Below are 17,751 nucleotides of genomic sequence, written 5' to 3'. Positions count from 1 at the left end.
TTAGCTTGTTTTTTTTTAACCTGTTTCTTCATCTCTGTTCCATAAGCATGTCTGTATACTGGTAAGAAAGGTAGGGAACTAAAGTCTAAACTGTTGACAAGAAATGCTGGAAATACTCAGCAGGTCTGGCGGCATCTGTGGAGAGAAGCAGAGTTAACGTTTCAGGTCAGTGACCCTTCTTCGGAACTTCGGGTCACTGACCTGAAACGTTAACTCTGCTTCTCTCTCCACAGATGCTGCCAGACCTGCTGAGTATTTCCAGCATTTCTTGTTTTTATTTCAGATTTCCAGCATCCGCAGTATTTTGCTTTTATCTAAACTATTGACATTGATTATAAATTAGAATAAATTGCTAATAGTGAAATTAAGTCTTGAAAGTCACTGCCTTCACTTAAGGGGGGGGGGGGTGATGAGAAGTGTTTTGTTAAGGAATAGAAATTGTTAATGGAAAGTACTTGCAGATGGGCTTGTGATAGTGTCTAATTAGAGAAATTGTACAGCAGTTCAACACTGCAAATGTGTTCTTAATGCCAGACAGTGGTAGAAGTTCTGTCACTAATATACTACAGTACACTGCAACTTAAACTTTCACCAATCAACCAATGTTCATTTGAAGGAAAAAGTGATTTATTGGTGAAATTTCAGAATTTCTTTGTACCCTGTTTCTAATAACACCTTTTTTTTGCCTTTGGAAGTCTGACTGCATTTTTGAAGTATTTTACCTCCAAACTGCCATTACTATAATCTTTCAGGCTGCAGGCAAGTTCAGCAAAACGATTATCCTCCTGGGTCAGCTGCATTTTAAGTTTTCAATTTGCATATGAAACTGAACCAAACACAGATACTACTACTGTTTTAAAAACACTTAAATGGCAGGTGTAGCATTGTTATTGTGATAGAGTTTGACCTACAGAGTTGACATAAACGTAAACTCTTGTCCTGTTTTTCTTCCTCAGTCTCCTCTACCTCAGCCAATGCATTTTTATTAGCCCAGTGGAGAATTCATGCCACAATTTGCTGGGAAAATAATAAAAATGTGCCACAGCGAGTGTAGCACAGAATCGGGAGCGGTGCGGCGAATATCTAATACGCATCCGAGGTACTGGGTCACGACAAAGAACGGAACAGGTTATTCTACAGGGAGGTGTTTAGGAGCAATTACTTCGATCTGATAACATGGCGATGGACTGTAGTACGTAGAGACAAAAATCGAGTCGTGTTTAATTTGATTGAGTATAAATAGGACATGAAGAAAGGACCCATACGAATATAGGGTTGTCTGCGAACTGCGTGCAATCCTTAAGTCATATTTCGTTACAATCTATGCTTAGGGCCCAAGCTCAATAAATAATATAAAAATATCAGAATATCCCCAGCTGTCAAAATACATCTTTTATTACTTCATTGAGATTTAGGATTTCAATGAAGTGCGTAGAACAAGCCAGTACCCTCGGGCAACTTGCTGTGCGATTGAATGCTTTACTAATTCAGAGTCCTCCAGTGTTATTCTGTAATGGTTTACGTGGCTGTGGCATTAATTCTGCAAACTTGATCTCTGCATTGATTTTTAACGGACGCAGAACTTTGATAATGAGCTGTTTAACTTTTTCGGCGAGGGTCCCTGTGGAGCAGCGCAAAATCCGGAATGGCGTACATAATAGCATAATTCATTTATGCCTTGGGCCCTGATTTTGTGGTCGTAATGACGACGAAATTGTCAGGGTTCACTGTCTTTACTGCTCTGAAACTGACAGCAACTTCTGGAGTCTGCACATGTGCATTTAAACACGAAAATCCAGAAGTTGCTTTCAGTGATTCTACTCTTACCCACAGGATGCATTATTAAAGTCTCTCCTCCCGTTTGCAATCAAGTAGACATCACTGAACTGACAAGAACTTTCCCTTTTATGCTAGTCTCACTGTAAAAATCTTTGAAATATCTTTCATAACTACTGCTGAATACCTCCCTCTGGTACCGGAAAACTATTATATTCGTAGAGTGTCAAATTTTTCCATTATGATGAATTTTGCATTTTTAATTTTTGTTTAAGAAGTTGATTTTCAGCTACCTTAATCCCGTGTGTATGTCCCAGTCATTTATTTTGCTCTGTAAAATTTAAAGTGAAGGATAATAAGTCCATTTTACTTCCTGGTTTGTTGTCTCTGCGAATAGTTCAATGTGATTGGCTGCTTACCTTGCTTGATGATATCACTGCTGGAGGTCTGGAGATTCCCTTGACTTCTTGCCTGATTCAAATTAATGTTGGGAAAGGATAAATCCATGACATAGAGATTGCTAGATCTTTGTGGGCAGCTTTCTTCAAGGTCAGCGGTGAGCTTCATCACTGACTGAAATCTATGTCATTGTTTCCTGGAATTTCTACTCCATAAATGTCAAATGCTGCAGATGCAACATTACCATAGCACACGTTTTTAGCAAATTCAGGCCCATTATTTTAACTTTAATTGTTGCCACCCTCTAACCTTTCAAGTTTAAAATCATTTGCTTGTTTCTTCTGTCTCTCTACTCTCACTATCTATTTTGATGATGGTACTTTTTTTTAAATGAAAAGTAGTAATTTAATTTAAAAGAAGCTGCAAATGCTGGTTTCCAGCCAATTGAATGGCAAGGAATGTAAAATTTGCTGCTGTGACCAGGTTATCTGTTGATGTATAAAAACGACAAAGCAGGAATGGACTCTGCCAAATGAATCAGAGGAATTTGTCAACCAGCCAAACTTGACTTTTGGATCCCTTGCAAAACATACTTAACCCAGGTACAGCCTATTCAAATGTTCAGTAAACACTGCAAATTTGTGAATGTTGTCTGCATTCAGACAAATTCCATGCTGTAGGACAAAACTGGGAGGCCTGAGCAGTTCACACTTGCCAAAGAGATCTTGACTGTTGTCAGGAAATGTACTACCTTATTTCTGCTAGACATCTTGAGATGATTCTTTCCTGCTCTGCTCATTTATTGTGATGATTTCTATTTGTAGTCCAGGACTGGCATTTTTTGATTTTGTGGTATGGAAAAATACTCTTATTGATTAAGGTTGTTAGAATATTGTAGGCTTGTGGACTCTGTACTTTTTGACAAAAGTTAAATTAATGCTGGTGAGATTAGTGACACTTTGTGTGTTAGTGTGGCTTTGGGTTCACATAATATATCTGGCAAAAATTTTATTTACAATCTGATGAAAATTGCTAGAACATAAAGTTATAGTTAAAAGGTTTTAAATGCCTGAAATGGTACAGTTGTTTATATGAAGGTTAAAGTGATGTGTATGCGAGCTTTATGCTGGGTACTTTGATTCAATTGTCTCATGGAAATCTCTCTCTTCCTTCAGCAGATGCCCCCTCAGTATAGTCAACAGGGTATGAGCGGTTACTGCCAACAGGGCCAGCAACCTTACTACAATCAACAGCAGCCTTCGTATATGCAACAGACACAGCAGAGGTACCAATCCCAACCGGTAAGCATATTTGCTTACTAGAAGTTGTCAGGGTTCCGGAGAATCCCAGTGGACTAGCAGACACATAAACAGAAGAAAAAATAAATGAGTAAATTGTTTGCTTTTGCACTGGTCACTGCCAACATTGATACATAGTTAGTGCATGCAGCAAGTTCATAAACACATTGAACTACACCAGCCACTCAATCAAGCATTTCTTCTCACCTGGTTTGGCTCCTAATTATTTACTTGGATAAAAAAGTGGCAACTGACATGTTCAGTTTTAGGAATTAAATGATTGTTTAGTCTTCATCAGGCTATAGAATTGTGACACCTGAAAAGCTAGGTCTTAAAGTTGTCATTGTGTGTTTTCATTGTTAATACTTCTTGTGAAAAGTCAAGGGTTATTTTTGCCTTTGAAGGAAAAGGGAAGATTTTAGCTTTTGTTTCTTTGTTCTTTGCCATGTACTTCAAGCTGTTTCCAAAATGTATTCTCCAAATTCCAGTTTAAGATTTCCCATGGTTACAAGTTTTGTATTTGTGACATTCTGATGACCACAACAAAATATACAGTAGAAGTTCTTAAATTAGAACCACCTCCATGGTGAGTAAATTGAGCCTTTATCCATTTATTGAAAGGATGTATGCTGATCCCAATTGGTAGTAACCAATTTTCTACGGTTGCAAGAATTAAAATCAAACATTCATGGATTTTCATCAGGCAACGCTAATGTCACCTGGGCTCATTTGGCTGTTTTGAACTGCTATATGAGAATAACTGGAGATTGTGCAAGATGAACTGAAACAATCATATTAAATATATCTTACCTGTTCCTCGGAAAAAACTGGTTAACATTGCTTGAAAAGGGTCACAATACAAAGGAATGATGATATACATCCAAGTTGGGATGGTGTGTAACTTGGAAGGGGGGCTTTGTGGTGATGGAGTTCCCATGCACCTGCTGCCCTTGTATTCTAGGTGGTGGAGGTCGTGGGTTTGGCTCTTAAAGAAGCACCTCTCACTGTGAGTAGAAGACCACGAGTAGGGGTTAAGGGTAGTTCCTGGCAAAAGATGGGAAGTGGTGTTCCACAAGGATGGATACTGGAAGCGCAGTTGCGTAAATTTACATAAATGACTTGAACTCTGAATCAGAAGTACAATATCAAAATTTGGTAATGACGCTGTATTGGGGAGTATGGTTAATGAGGAAGACTGTGGCAAAATAAGCGTAAGGTGTTGCATCTTGTTAAGCAAAATAAGGAGGCTACATATTCCTTTGAAAATAAGGGCCCAATTTTAACTTATTCAAAACCCATTCACTTAGAGTTAAAATTGGGTCCTTAGAGTCTGTATGGAGTAAAGGGGAAAAGGGATCTAGGAGTACAAATATATGAAGCACTGAAAGTAGTGACACAGGTTAATAAGGCTGTAAAAAGAAATTAGACAGCTCTGGGTTTCATTTCTAGAGTGATACAATTGAAAAGCCGAGAAGTTGCGTTAAAATTGTATAGAATGTTGGTTAAACCACATTTGGAGTACTGTGCACAGTCCTGGTCTTCATTTTAGAAAAAGGATATAGAGGCACTGGAGGAGGTACAATAAAAAAAGATTCACAAGGATGATACCAGAACTGAGATGTTATAATGATCAGGAAAGATTGAACAGGATGGGGCTCTTTCTTCCAGAAAAGAGAAGACTGACCTGAGGTCTTCAAGATTGTGAAAGGGTTTGATAGGTAAGAGAAGTGTTTTCACTTGTGGGGAGATCAAAACTAGGGTTCATAAATATAAGATCCAATATATTTAATAGGGAATTCAGGAGAAACTTGTTTATCCACAGAGTATTAAGAATGTGGAAATCACTACCACAGGGAGTAGTTGAATCAAATGTCATAGATGCATTTAAGGAGCTTTGATTGGATCCATTGGTTATGGGATCTCTTAGCTCTATTTATAAAGTGCTGCTTCCACTGCAGACACTTAATCAGTTGCCAAGAATACAGACACTAAAGGCATTTTATAAAAATACATAATCTAACGGTTATAGCCCCCCCTCCAAAATAATTTTTGCTTCTACCCTTCCTCCCTACCTTAAATCACTGAATCATGCTGAGGCAGTGTAATCTAAGTGGTATTATTTTAAAGGGGGTGGGGGCACGGTGGTGCAAGCACCAAGGAACCTGGAGGTGCATATTCGCAAATCTTTGAAGGTGGCAGGGCAAGTTCATAAGGTGATTAAGAAAGCGTATGGGATACTTGGCTTTGTAAATAGGAGGATTGAATGCAGAAACAAAAGTCATGCTAAATTTCTGCAAGTCACTGGTTAGGTCTCAGCTGGAGTATTGTGTCAATTCTGGGCACCTTAGGACGGATGTCAAGGCTGGGGGAAGGCACAGAAGAGGTTTACCACGATTATACCATGGATGAAGGACTTCAATTATGTGGAGAATTTGGAGAAGCTGGGATTGTTCTCCTTGGGGCAGAGATGGTTAAGGGGAGATGAAATAGAGGTATTTAAAATTGAAGGATTTTGCTAGAACAAGTAGGGAGAAGCTGTTTCCTCTGGTAAGTAGGTCAATAACCAGAGGTCATAGATTTAAAATAATTGGCAAAAGAACTAGAGGGGCAATAAGAATTTACGAACAGACAATAAGAAATAGGAGCCGATGTAGGCCTTTGAGCCTGCTGCACCATTCCATGAAATCATGGCTGATTTTCTACTTCAACATTTTTCTCACTATCCCGTATCCTGTGTTGTTTTTTAATATGTAGCAATCTATCGATCTCAATCTTGAACATGTTCAACGACTGAGCCTCCACAGCCCTGTGGGGCAGAGAATTCCAAAGATTCACCACTCTGAGTGAACAAATTCCTCCTCATCTCAGTCCTGAATGGCTTGCCCTTATTCTGAGACTGTGCTTCCTGGTTCTAGATTCCACAGCCAAGGAAAACATCCTTCCTACATCTAACCTGTTGAGCCCTGTAAGAATTTTGTATGTTTGAATGAGGTTGCCTCTCATTCTTCGAAACTCCAGAGAATAAAGGCTCAGTCCATTTAATCTTTCCTCATAGGACAATCCCTCCATCCCAGGAATTAGTTTGGTAAACCTTCGTTGCACTCCCCCTTTGGCAAGTATATCTTAAGTAAGGAAACCAAAACTGCACACGGAAGGTTGTTAAGTTTTGGAAGGCACTACCTGAAATTGTGGTGGAATGCGATTCCATTGGAATTTTAAAAGACATTTGAACATGTATTTGAAGAGGTCTAGTTTTGCAGGGTTGTGGGGAAAAAGCTGGGGTGTGGGACTGAATTGGAAAGTTTTTCCAAAGGGCCAGCATAGGCGTAACTGGCTGAATGGCCGCCCTCTGTGCTGCACAATTCTATGATTCTATCAAGCTGTGTCCAGTTTCTCTTCTGAAGCACAAAATCTGAAGCTAATTGTAACACCTCTTTATATTGGCACACTGGCTGAGATTGTTGCGATGATTCAGCACAGACTGGATGCCAAACTTGGGGCGTTCAGGTCTCTGCAACTTCGTTACATGCCCTCGCTATCAAATGAGCCATTGGGGCCGTTTTTAAAAGCATTTCACAACATCTGTTATGATGCATTGCCAGTCCGATTATGGAGTATGCTACTGGACTTCCATAACTGCAGAAGGGAAGGGGGAGGAACTTTGCTGATCCCATATATTGATAAAATACAGGCTAAAACACTTTACTTCTTGTACTTAATATCACAAAAAATTAGATATTTGGAAGCCCAGAGCAGATATGCTCACTGGCAGTGGTTGATGAGAAATTGGAAAAAGACATTGTGAGCAGGAAAATGTCTACATTTTTGATTGCCAGAGAGACGGGTAGCAATTTATGGACCTGTCAACACTACAGCATGATGAACCTGACGTATGAGTCCTGAGGTTCTGGAGCTTGAAGGTAATGCTTACAAAGATTTTAAAATGAAATCTATTCCTTACCATGCAAGTTAAAGAAAAATTAAAGAATTGGAATTGCTGTTGCTGGCATCTTTCCCCACATTCCCAAATCTGCTTGGTAAGAAAGGACACCAGATTATTGTTTGAGGATTGAGTTGCCTATCTCAGAATTTCCATCATCTATTAACTAAATATAAGGATATTTAGAGGTTGCTGGAAAGGTACCCTTTTTGAAACATTCATTTTAAAACTTTGTCTGGTATAGCTGAGAGAAGGGTGTAAGTTTTTAAGTGATGCTGTACTAAAGCTTAAATCTGGGGCTGTGCCTTTTATGATAGAACGGTGAAATTTTTGAGGAAGTGGAAGAATTATGTTACTGCTGTTTACTTTTATATTTTTGCCTAAGATTATGATCTTGCCAACATTAACACAGCAGGCCAACTTGGGATTTTTAAATAGCAGTTCCCATAGCTATGCGATTGTTGTTCACATTTTTGGAAACGACTCGCGTGCCAAACTAGATGGTTGTGCACATCCCCCTTCTGAAATCCTGGTGACAACTTTGATATAAACACCATGCCCTGGAGGTACTGCTTGGTTGCACTTTTTTGGTGCGATTTGCCAGAAATTGGCGTAACCAGCACAAATCGCAGGATTTTAAGCGCAAATTACAGTTGGTGCAAATCGAATTTCCACAGTTTTTTGCGCTGGCTTAAAGATCATCACATCAGAAGCCCACAAAACTGGCCACACTTCCAGAGTGAATTAATCACCATTGTAAGTTTCTGCTACTTGTGCTCGTTTGCAGATCTTCAAGGAGGCTTTCAAAATTAAGCTGGTTTGTTTTGGGCGCTAGGTTACTAAAAGGCACCTTTTAAAAACTTTTGAATTTTTTTTAGTTCACTAACAAAGTGTCTACAGTATGCCATATAACTAACAAATGTTTCTGTATATTTTTAAAAGCCGTTTTCAGTCATTTAAAATCGGATGTTCTGATGAAAGGTCACAGACCTGAAACGTTAACTCTGCTTCTCACTCCACAGATGCTGCCTGACCTGCTGAGTATTTCCGGCACTTTGTTTTTATTGCAAATTTCCAGTATCTGCAGTATTTTGCTTTTATTTAAAATCGGGTTGCTCACAGGTGGCAGATTGACATTGTGATTACAAATGCTTATATTTTGTGAAACCCATCTTTTGCTATATTAATCAAACTTCAAGTTACTGCTCTTGAATAGATCAAGGAATATTTTTAAAGGATTTTAAAAAAAAATCTAGAAAGTTGCCCAGTTGCTCTAGGTCACGGCAAATTTTGGGCTTGGCGATATACAAATAAGTTAGAATGGAAACATGAGGGGGAAAAACACTTTTCAAAACTCACACAATTTTGGGCATAATTTGCACCCACATCCCCAATTCCTCCCAAATTGGAAACTCTTGGTCGAAGTATTTAATGAATTTGTATTTCAAGTGACTATAAGGTGAGAACATCAGTGCTGAAGAATGAAATGCTTTGTTTGCTTTTTCACTGTGAGCATCCAGCATTGCCAGGCCAGGTTGCATTGCAGACTATATTTAGAGTAAAGCGTCCTGCTGTGGTCCACTAATGTACCCTAAATTCCAACTTGAGAAGGGTTATTCCCCTGCGTGTGGATGAATTTTTCACTACCAACATCATACATCTTCGTAGCCTTGGGTGAACTGCCAGTTTGTGCTAACTGTTGACAGTTTTATGTCATGTGTTCACTAGAAAGTACCCTTTGCAAGCAGAAGAGTGAGAAGAATCTGGGCTGAATTTCAGCCTGTTCTCTTTGGAAAGTGCAGTGTCCTTTTCCTAGTACATCACCCAGCTTAGCCACATAATCAAGAACTTGTTTTTTAATATTCCCCCCTCCCCCCCCACCAAAAGTAAACATCCATGCTGTAGAGCCAACAACAATGTGTGTCAAAGTGACCCGAGGTGATTACGTTGTATTTTTTTTCTGCCCTCTACTTTAGGGAAACAAGTGGTCTATAATGGTCCTCTTGATTTTGAATGAAGACTTGCATGAAGTCATATACAGACACAATGAATAATTAGAGATACAGGAAGGACTACACTTAAAGCATTCAAAAAATAATTTTAGGTAATGAGACCATTTGGCTCATTTGTCTGCAAAAATCTATAGGCCTGCCATCGCACCTTTAACTGGCCGGTGCAGTGGTTAGCGGCGCAGTGGTTAGCACAGCCGCCTCACAGCTCCAGTGACCCGGGTTTGGTTCTGGGTACTGCCTGTGTGGCATTTGCAGGTTCTCCCTGTGACCGCGTGGGTTTCCACCAGGTGCCCCGGTTTCCTCCCACAGCCAAAGATTTGCAGGTTGATAGGTAAATTGGCCATTGTAAATTGCCCCTAGTGTAGTTTAGTTTAGTTTAGAGATACAGCACTGAAACAGGCCCTTCGGCCCACCGAGTCTGTGCCGACCATCAACCACCTATTTATACTAATCCTACACTAATCCCATGTTCCCTACCACATCCCCACCTGTACCTGTATTTCCTAACCACCTACCTATTCTAGGGGCAATTTATAATGGCCAATTTACCTATCAACCTGCAAGTCTTTTGGCTTGTGGGAGGAAACCGGAGCACCCGGAGAAAACCCACGCAGACACAGGGAGAACTTGCAAACTCCACACAGGCAGTACCCAGAATTGAACCTGGGTCGCTGGAGCTGTGAGGCTGCAGTGCTAACCACTGCGCCACTGTGCCGCCCTAGCCCTAGCCCTAGCCCTAACCCTAACCCTAACCCTAGGTAGGTGGTAGGAGAATGGTGGGGATGTGGTAGGGAATATGGGGTTAAATTAGGATTAGTGTAAATGGGTGGTTGTTGGTCGGCACAGACTCGGTGGGCCGAAGGGCCTGTTTCAGTGCTGTATGACTCTAAACTGTCTTTTTGACTCCAAGGGCTTTTACCTACATCACTGCACCCAGAAGTCCATTTGTACTAATCTTGCCTAAAATTCTCCTGACATTTATCCTAAAATGCCTTGCATCACTTCAGAACTGTGCCTCATTTGTCCTACCTTTTGAAATGGTGTTCTGGATTTGCTGTTTTATGTATTATGTGCCTATATAGGTTTGTAAATTTCTCCAGTTTTTCTTCATAATTCAATCATCGACCCTTGGGACCGGCTTTGTGCTTTTCTCCAAACTGCCTTCAGGGCTGAGATGTTTCTTTGTGTCTCTGTGCTCAAAACGAAGCACAGTGCACAAGGTGTGGTATAATGTGAGCGCTAAACGGTTTCAGTATGTCATCTTTTGATTTCCAGCCTACTGATTGAGCTACTTAATACAATAGGTAATTTCACTTTGTTGACTGCTGCTCCACACTGAAGAGACATTTCATGTATGGGTTACTAATGTCTTTCAGTTTCACCTGTGCCTATTTTGACACCGTTCATTGAATATGTAGGTTCTCCAGTTTTTTTTCCCCTTTCAATGTACAAAAATGTCTACTTATTTGCGTTGAATTTTCGTCTGATTTTATACTGGTACTTGTTTAGGTTGAATTCCAGGAGGCCAGCAACTGTGAACCACCTGGTGCTTACATTAGTAAATCTGGTTCTGTTATTATGGTTGCAGAATTGGAACTCCAGATGAAATCCAATGTGCCATTATAAAAGTGATTCAAGTTGCTGATGCAACTTAAAAACCATAGGGTCCCAGCATTGATCCTTTGGCACTGGGGGATGCAGGGTTCCACGAACCCACTAGTCTGACATTCCTTTGATGAATACTTTCTACATGTTTTCTTTCAGCCAATTTTTCCTGACTTTTAACCTGCATTCCAACTGCTTTAACCAGGATCTAATAATGAGGACCTTTCATGATCAGCTTTTGGGAAGTCTCATACACTATGCTGTAAGATTTTTTTGCAGGCTACTCTGGGATGTCAGAAAGTCAATCCGTCTTTTCCTTTGAGATGTTAATTGAACTTTCTTATCCTCGGGATGTCCCAAAGCACTTTATTTATTTTGAAGTGTAGTTTCTGTTATCATTTTGTGCTTCTCTTTAATAAAGAGAATGCTTTGTAGTACAATAAGGTTAAGTAATTTTAAAATTTTATGTCCTCTCTGTTGACAATTTAATCAGATAGTAACGTTGTGTTTTTACCTGTGCATGTTTTTTAGGCCTAACAGTTCTAGCAAAGGGGGACATTGAATGATTTGAGGCATCAGTGATGTTAATTGAGGGATAAATGTTGTGCAGGACACCAGGAGAACTCAAATAAAAACAGAAAATGCTGGAAGCACTCAGGTCCGGCAGCATCTGTGGAAAGAGAAACAGTTGCCGATTCAGGTCGGACCTTTTATCTGTGACCTTTCATCAGAACTGGAGAACCACCAGGAGAACTTGCCTGCGAGAAAGTACAGACATCCTACAGTATTCTATCTTCTTTACTGATTGCACTGTGTGTTGGCAATAACAACATTTGCTAGTAATACAAAAATAGGGAGTAAGGTTAACTCTGAAGAGGGCTGTAAGTGACTTCAGGAGGAAATAAACAGGCTAGTAGATTAGGCGGATAGATGTTAGCTGAAATTTAATGTGGAGAAGTGAACGGTGATGCATTCTGGGAGGAAGAAATAACATATTTATGTAGTGCCTTTCTCATCTTGAGGGTGTCCAAAAGCACCTTACAGCTATTAATTCCTTTTGAAGTATAGCTACTGTTATGTAGGCAAATTTCCACACAGCAATGTTCCACAAACAGTAAATCAGAAAAATAACCAATAATCTGTTTAGATGGTGGTAATTGAGGAATAAATATTGGTAAGAACACTGGGAAACATCCTATGCTCCTCTTTGAAGAGTGTCATGGGATCTTTTATTGAAAGATGTTAGCATAATTTTTGTTATGCAGCATGTGATTAGAACATTGAATCAAAATCAATAATAACGTTTAAAAGGCAAGTGAATAACTTAAACGAGGGATTCTCAAACTTTTTTTGTTGAATGACCCCTTTTCAAATTGATTAGTAATCACAGATTGCCAATTTAAATAATACTGTATAATACTCATAATAGAAAAGTGTTTCATGTAAAGAAAACAGGTAATTACTTAGAATAGCAGTTTGAAGACTACTTCACTGATGTAGACAATGATGAGACAGACCAGAAAAACCAGAGATAAAGGATGACCTGTGACTCCACGGTCATTCTAATGCATGCCAACTGAACTGTTTATAATGTGGTTAAAGATTGCCTTTTAATAGCATGCATATCCAATCAGTTCACGGATCACATCCAATACAAACAGCTATTGGCCAAATCAGTACTAACAGCAGTTACACCCTGTTTAGATGTTTAACGGGCTCAAGAGTTACTATTTTATTTAAAGCAAAACTTCCCATAAACAGATGAGTTTCCTTTCATCCAGTTCTATTTTAGCGTACTCATTTGAATGTGACATTCTCAGGAATATTTGACAGACTTGTGCAAACCCAGCCCAGTTTCACACTGTTACTTAATCATTCAAGGAATTTACATTATTGCAGCATGGTGGAAAATTTAAGTAAGTCCAATTGACAGCTTTTCCATGATGACGAGAATCAAACCAATAAGAGATTAATGTAAACAGAAAATTCTAGAAATACTCAGCAGGCCAGGAAGCATTCTAATAGCACTTGCTCACTGCATGATTCCACCTGGAATGCACCCTGGTATCACAGCAGCATCTGGCCTCCCACCTTCCCCGCCTCTCCTGCTGAAAGAAAATGTGATGCTATCCACAGAAAACCATGGTAGCCAAGGCCCCCAGTGCAGTGGAGAAGCCAAGTATTCAGGAGCTTCAGGGGTGGGCACATAATCTAGTCTGACACTTCAGTGCATACTGAGGGAGTGCTGCAGTGTTGAGGTGCAGTCTGTTAGATGAAATATTAAACTGAGACTCTGTATGCCCTCTCAAGTGGATGTGAAAATTTCCATGGCACTACTCAGAGAGCAGGGGAATTCTCTGTGTCCTGGGAAATATCCCTTTAGCAATGAATTGATTATCTGGGTTGCTCATTTCTTTGCTCTATGTGGGACTTTGCTTTGTGCAGATTGGCTGCTGTTTTTGCCTACATTACAGCAGTGACTATACTTCAAAAGTACTTTATTGATTCTGAAGTGCTATGACATGTACTGAAGACATGAAAGGTGCAAAATAACTTCTTATGAGTTTTTTTTCAGATAGGTCTTCTTATAGAATCATACAGCACAGAAGGAGGCCATTCAGCTCATTCTGCCTGTACTGGCTCTCTGAAAGAGTTATCCAATTCATCTCCCACTCCAGTTTTTTTTCCCCAAGGGCCCTACAATTATTTTTCCCTTCAAGCATTATTTATCCAGTTCCCTTTTGAAAGTAACTATTGAATTTCCTTCCAGCACACGCTCTGGTGGTGCATCTAGATCTTAACAGCTCACTGCATAAAGAAAATTCTCCTAATTTCTCCCCTGGTTCTTTTTACCAATTGCATTAAGAACATCTGTGTCCTCTGGTTATTGACCGTGCTGCAGGCGGAGAAAGTTTCTCCCTGTTTACTCTATCAAAATTCCTATAATTTTGAACATTTCTATACGCCTTTCCTTAACCTCTTTTCGCTAAAGTGAATAATTCTAGCTTCTCTGGTCATAGTTATGCAGCATACAAAAAGGCCCTTCAGCCCATTGTGTCTGTGCCAGCCATCAAGCACCTAACTATTCTAATCCCATTTTCCAGCACTTGGCCCGTAGCCTTGTATGCTATGGCGTTTCAAATGCTCATCTAAATACTTGTTAAATGTTGTGAGGGTTCCAGCCTCAGCCACCTCTTTAGGCAGTGCATTCCAGATTCCAACCACCCTCTGGATGAAATTTTTTTTCCTTAAATCCCCTCTAAACCTCCTGCCCCTTACCTTGACTATGCCCCCTGGTTATTGACCCCTCTGCTAAGGGAAAAAGTCTCTTCCTATCTAACCTATCAATGCCCCTCATAATTTTGTATACCTCAATCTTGTACCCCCTCAGCCTTCTCTGCTTGAAGGAAAACAACTCTAGCCTTTTCAGTCTCTCTTCATAGCTGAAATGCTCCAGCCCAGGCAACATCCTGAAGAATCTCCTCTGCACCATCTCCAGTGCAATCACATCCTTCCTATAGTGTGGTGCCCAGAACTGTACACAGTACTCCAGCTGTGGCCTAACTAGCGTTTTATACAGCTCCATCATAACCTCCCTGCTCTTATTTTCTATGCCTCGGCTAATAAAGGCAAGTATCCCATATGCCTTCCTAACCACCTTATCTACCTGTGCTGCTGCCTTCCGTGATCTATGGACAAGTGCACCAAGGTCCCTCTGACCCTCTGTACTTCCTAGGGTCCTACCATCTATTGTATATTGCTTTGCTTTGTTAATCCTCCCAAAATGCCTCACCTCATACTTCTCAGGATTAAATTCCATTTGCCACAGTTCCGCCCATCTATATTGTCCTGTAATCTAAGGCTTTCCTCCTCACTATTTATGACACCATCAATTTTCGTGTCATCTGCAAGCTTACTGATCATACCTCCTATATTCATGTCTAAATCATTAATGTACACTACAAACAGCGAGGGTCCCAGCACCGATCCCTGTAGTACCACCACTGGTCACAGGCTTCCACACGCAAAAACAACCCTCGACCATTACCCTCTGCCTCCTGCCACTAAGCTAATTTTGGATCCAGTTTGCCAAATTGCCCTAGATCCCATAGGCTCTTGCCTTCTTAACCAATCTCCCGGGGCCTTATCAAAAGCCTTACTGAAGTCTATGTAGACTACATCAACTGCTTTACCCTCATCTACACATCTAGTTACTGCCTCGAAAAATTGAATCAAGTTAATTAGACACGATCTCCCCCTGACAAAGCCATGCTGACTATCTCTAATTAATCCCTGCCTCTCCAAGTGGAGATTATTCCTGTCCCTCAATTTTTTTCAATAGTTTCCCAACCACTGATGTTAGACTCACCGGCCTGTAATTACCTGGTTTATCCCTGCTACTATTCTTGAATAATGGTACCACATTCGCTGTCTTTCCAGATAACTGAAGTTCCTCAGCCCTGCTACCATTACAATAAATCTGCTGTGTACCTGCTCCAAAGTCTTGATATCCATCCTAAGCGTGGTGCCCAGGTTGGGTACAGTACTTCAGCTGAGGTCTAACCACTGATTAATCAAGGTTTAGCATAACATCCTTACTTTTGTATTCTATGCTTCTGTTTATAAAGCCAAGGATCTCAAATGCATTTTAACAGCCATATCTATTTGTCCTACTATTATCAAAGATTTCTATATATAAACCTTAGGTGTCTCTGTTCCTCCAACTCCTTGAAAATTGTACCATTTAGTTTACAGTGCCTTCCCTCGTTCATCCTTCCAAAATGCCTCACTTCATGCTTGCAATAAATTTAGTCTGTTTGCCCATTTTACCAGCCTGTCTCTGTCCTTCCGAAGTCTGTGACTATCCTCTTCACTACTTACTGTGTTTGCAAATTTTTTAACATATGCAAATTTTGAAATTCTGCCCTTTGTACCTATGTTTAGGTCAGTAATATTTCTCAAAGAGCAGGGGGCCTGATCTCAATCTCTGGGGGGCACTGCTGTATATTACCTTTTGGTCTGCAAAACAACCATTCACCACTACTGTTGTTACTTATCTCTTTCATAACCATGTTGCCACTGCCCTTTTAATCTGATGGGATTCCATTTTACTAACAGGTCTATTATGTGGTGCTTTTGAAATGCTTTTTGAAAGTCCATATACACAACATCGACTGCACTACCCTCATCAACCCTCTCTCTTACCTCATCAAAAAAACTCTCAATCAGGTTAGTTAAACATGATTTGCCTTTAACTTATCCATGCTGGCTTTCCTTAATTTATCCACACTTGTCCAATTGACTGTAAATTTTGTCCTGAATTATTGTTTCTATAAGCTTTCCCACCATTGACATTCAGTTGACTGGCCTGTCGTTGCTGTGTTTATCCTTACGCACATTTTTTTGAACAAGGGTGTATTGTTGGCAATTCTCCAGTCCTCTGGCACAACTCCCAAAACTAAGGAAGATTGGAAAATTTATGTCCAGTGACTCTGCACTTTCCACCCTTACTTCCCTAAGCATCCTTGGATGTATCCCATTTGGTCCTAGTGACTTTTCAAATTTATGTACAGCCATCCTAACTAATACAGCCTCTATATCAATCTCTAGCCCGTCCCATGTCTTAACTGCCTCCTCTTTTGCTATGACTTTGGCAGCATCCTCTTTCTTGGTAAAGACAGAGCAAAGTCCTTATTTAGTACTTCTGCCATGCCCTCCGCCTCCATGCATAGATCTCCTTTTTGGTCCCTAATTGGTCCCATCCCTCCTCTTACTACCCTTTTACTGTTTATATGCCTGTAGAAGGCTTTGGAATCCCTTTTATGTTGGCTGCCATTCTCTTCTCACACTCTCCCCTCTTATTTTCTTTTTCACTTCCCCTCTAAACTTTCTATATTCAGCCTGGTTCTCACTTGTATTATCAACCTGACATCTGTCAAAGGCATTCTTATTCTGCTTCATCTTCCTCTCTATCTACTTTGTCATCCAGGCAGCTCTGGCTTTGGTTGCCCTACCTTTTCCATTGTGGGATTGCACTTGGACTACCTGAGCCATCTCCTCTTTAAAGGCAGCCTGTTCTGTTACAGCTCAGCCTGTCCATCTTTGATTCCCATTTACATGGGACAGATCTGTTCTCACCCCCCCTGAAATTGGCCCTCCTTCAATTAAATACTTTTATTCTGGATTGCTGCTTGTCCTTTTCCATAGTTAATCTAAACCTTATTCTGTGATCACTTCTGCAACTGTTCCCCTATTGACATTTGATCCACTTGACCCACCTCATTCCCCAAAACCAGATCCAGCAATACCTCCTTTCTTGTTGGGCTGGAACATACTGATGAAGAAAATTCTCTCCAACTCACTTCAGAAACTCTTTCCTCCTGCCCACCCCACCCCACCCTTTACACTGTTACTATTGCAGTCTATATTCTAATAATTAAAGTCTCCCATTATCACTACTCTATAGTTTTTGCTCCTCTCTAATTTCTCTGCAGATTTGCTCTTTTATATCTTTGCCAATAGTTGATGGCCTATAGAATACAGTAGTGTATTTGTACTATTTTTTGTTTCTTAACGCTAACCAAATGTCCCTCCAGGACATCTCTCTCCAGCACTGTAATATTCTCCTTAATCAATACTGCACCCCTTCTTTCTTTTCTTCCCTATCTTTCCTGAACACCTTGTATCCAGGAATATTTATAACCCAGTCCTGCTCTTTTTT

The 17,751-nt window shown here is 40.2% G+C and overlaps 1 protein-coding gene across 13 annotated transcripts in view; it reads left to right on the top strand.

Moving 5' to 3' along the window:
- arid1b (AT-rich interactive domain 1B) overlaps window positions 1-17,751 on the top strand; it is a 696,888-nt gene that overhangs the window by 207,338 nt on the left and 471,799 nt on the right. For 7 of the 13 annotated variants that reach the window (XM_068044796.1, XM_068044788.1, XM_068044795.1 and 4 more), the window contains exon 3: window positions 3,351-3,476. The exons of 1 other annotated variant lie outside the window; for it this stretch is intronic. In XM_068044796.1, the coding sequence (XP_067900897.1) occupies window positions 3,351-3,476 (126 nt within the window). Of the gene's footprint in view, window positions 1-2,824; window positions 3,028-3,350; window positions 3,477-17,751 lie in introns of those variants that run through there. 5 more of the 13 variants (XM_068044797.1, XM_068044789.1, XM_068044787.1 and 2 more) reach the window with 3 other exon arrangements.

Source organism: Heterodontus francisci, chromosome 13, assembly GCF_036365525.1.
Source record: "Heterodontus francisci isolate sHetFra1 chromosome 13, sHetFra1.hap1, whole genome shotgun sequence".
Lineage (NCBI taxonomy): Eukaryota > Metazoa > Chordata > Chondrichthyes > Heterodontiformes > Heterodontidae > Heterodontus > Heterodontus francisci.
The sequence above is the reverse complement of the archived record's forward strand: the minus strand, read 5'-3'. Positions and strand labels throughout refer to the sequence as shown.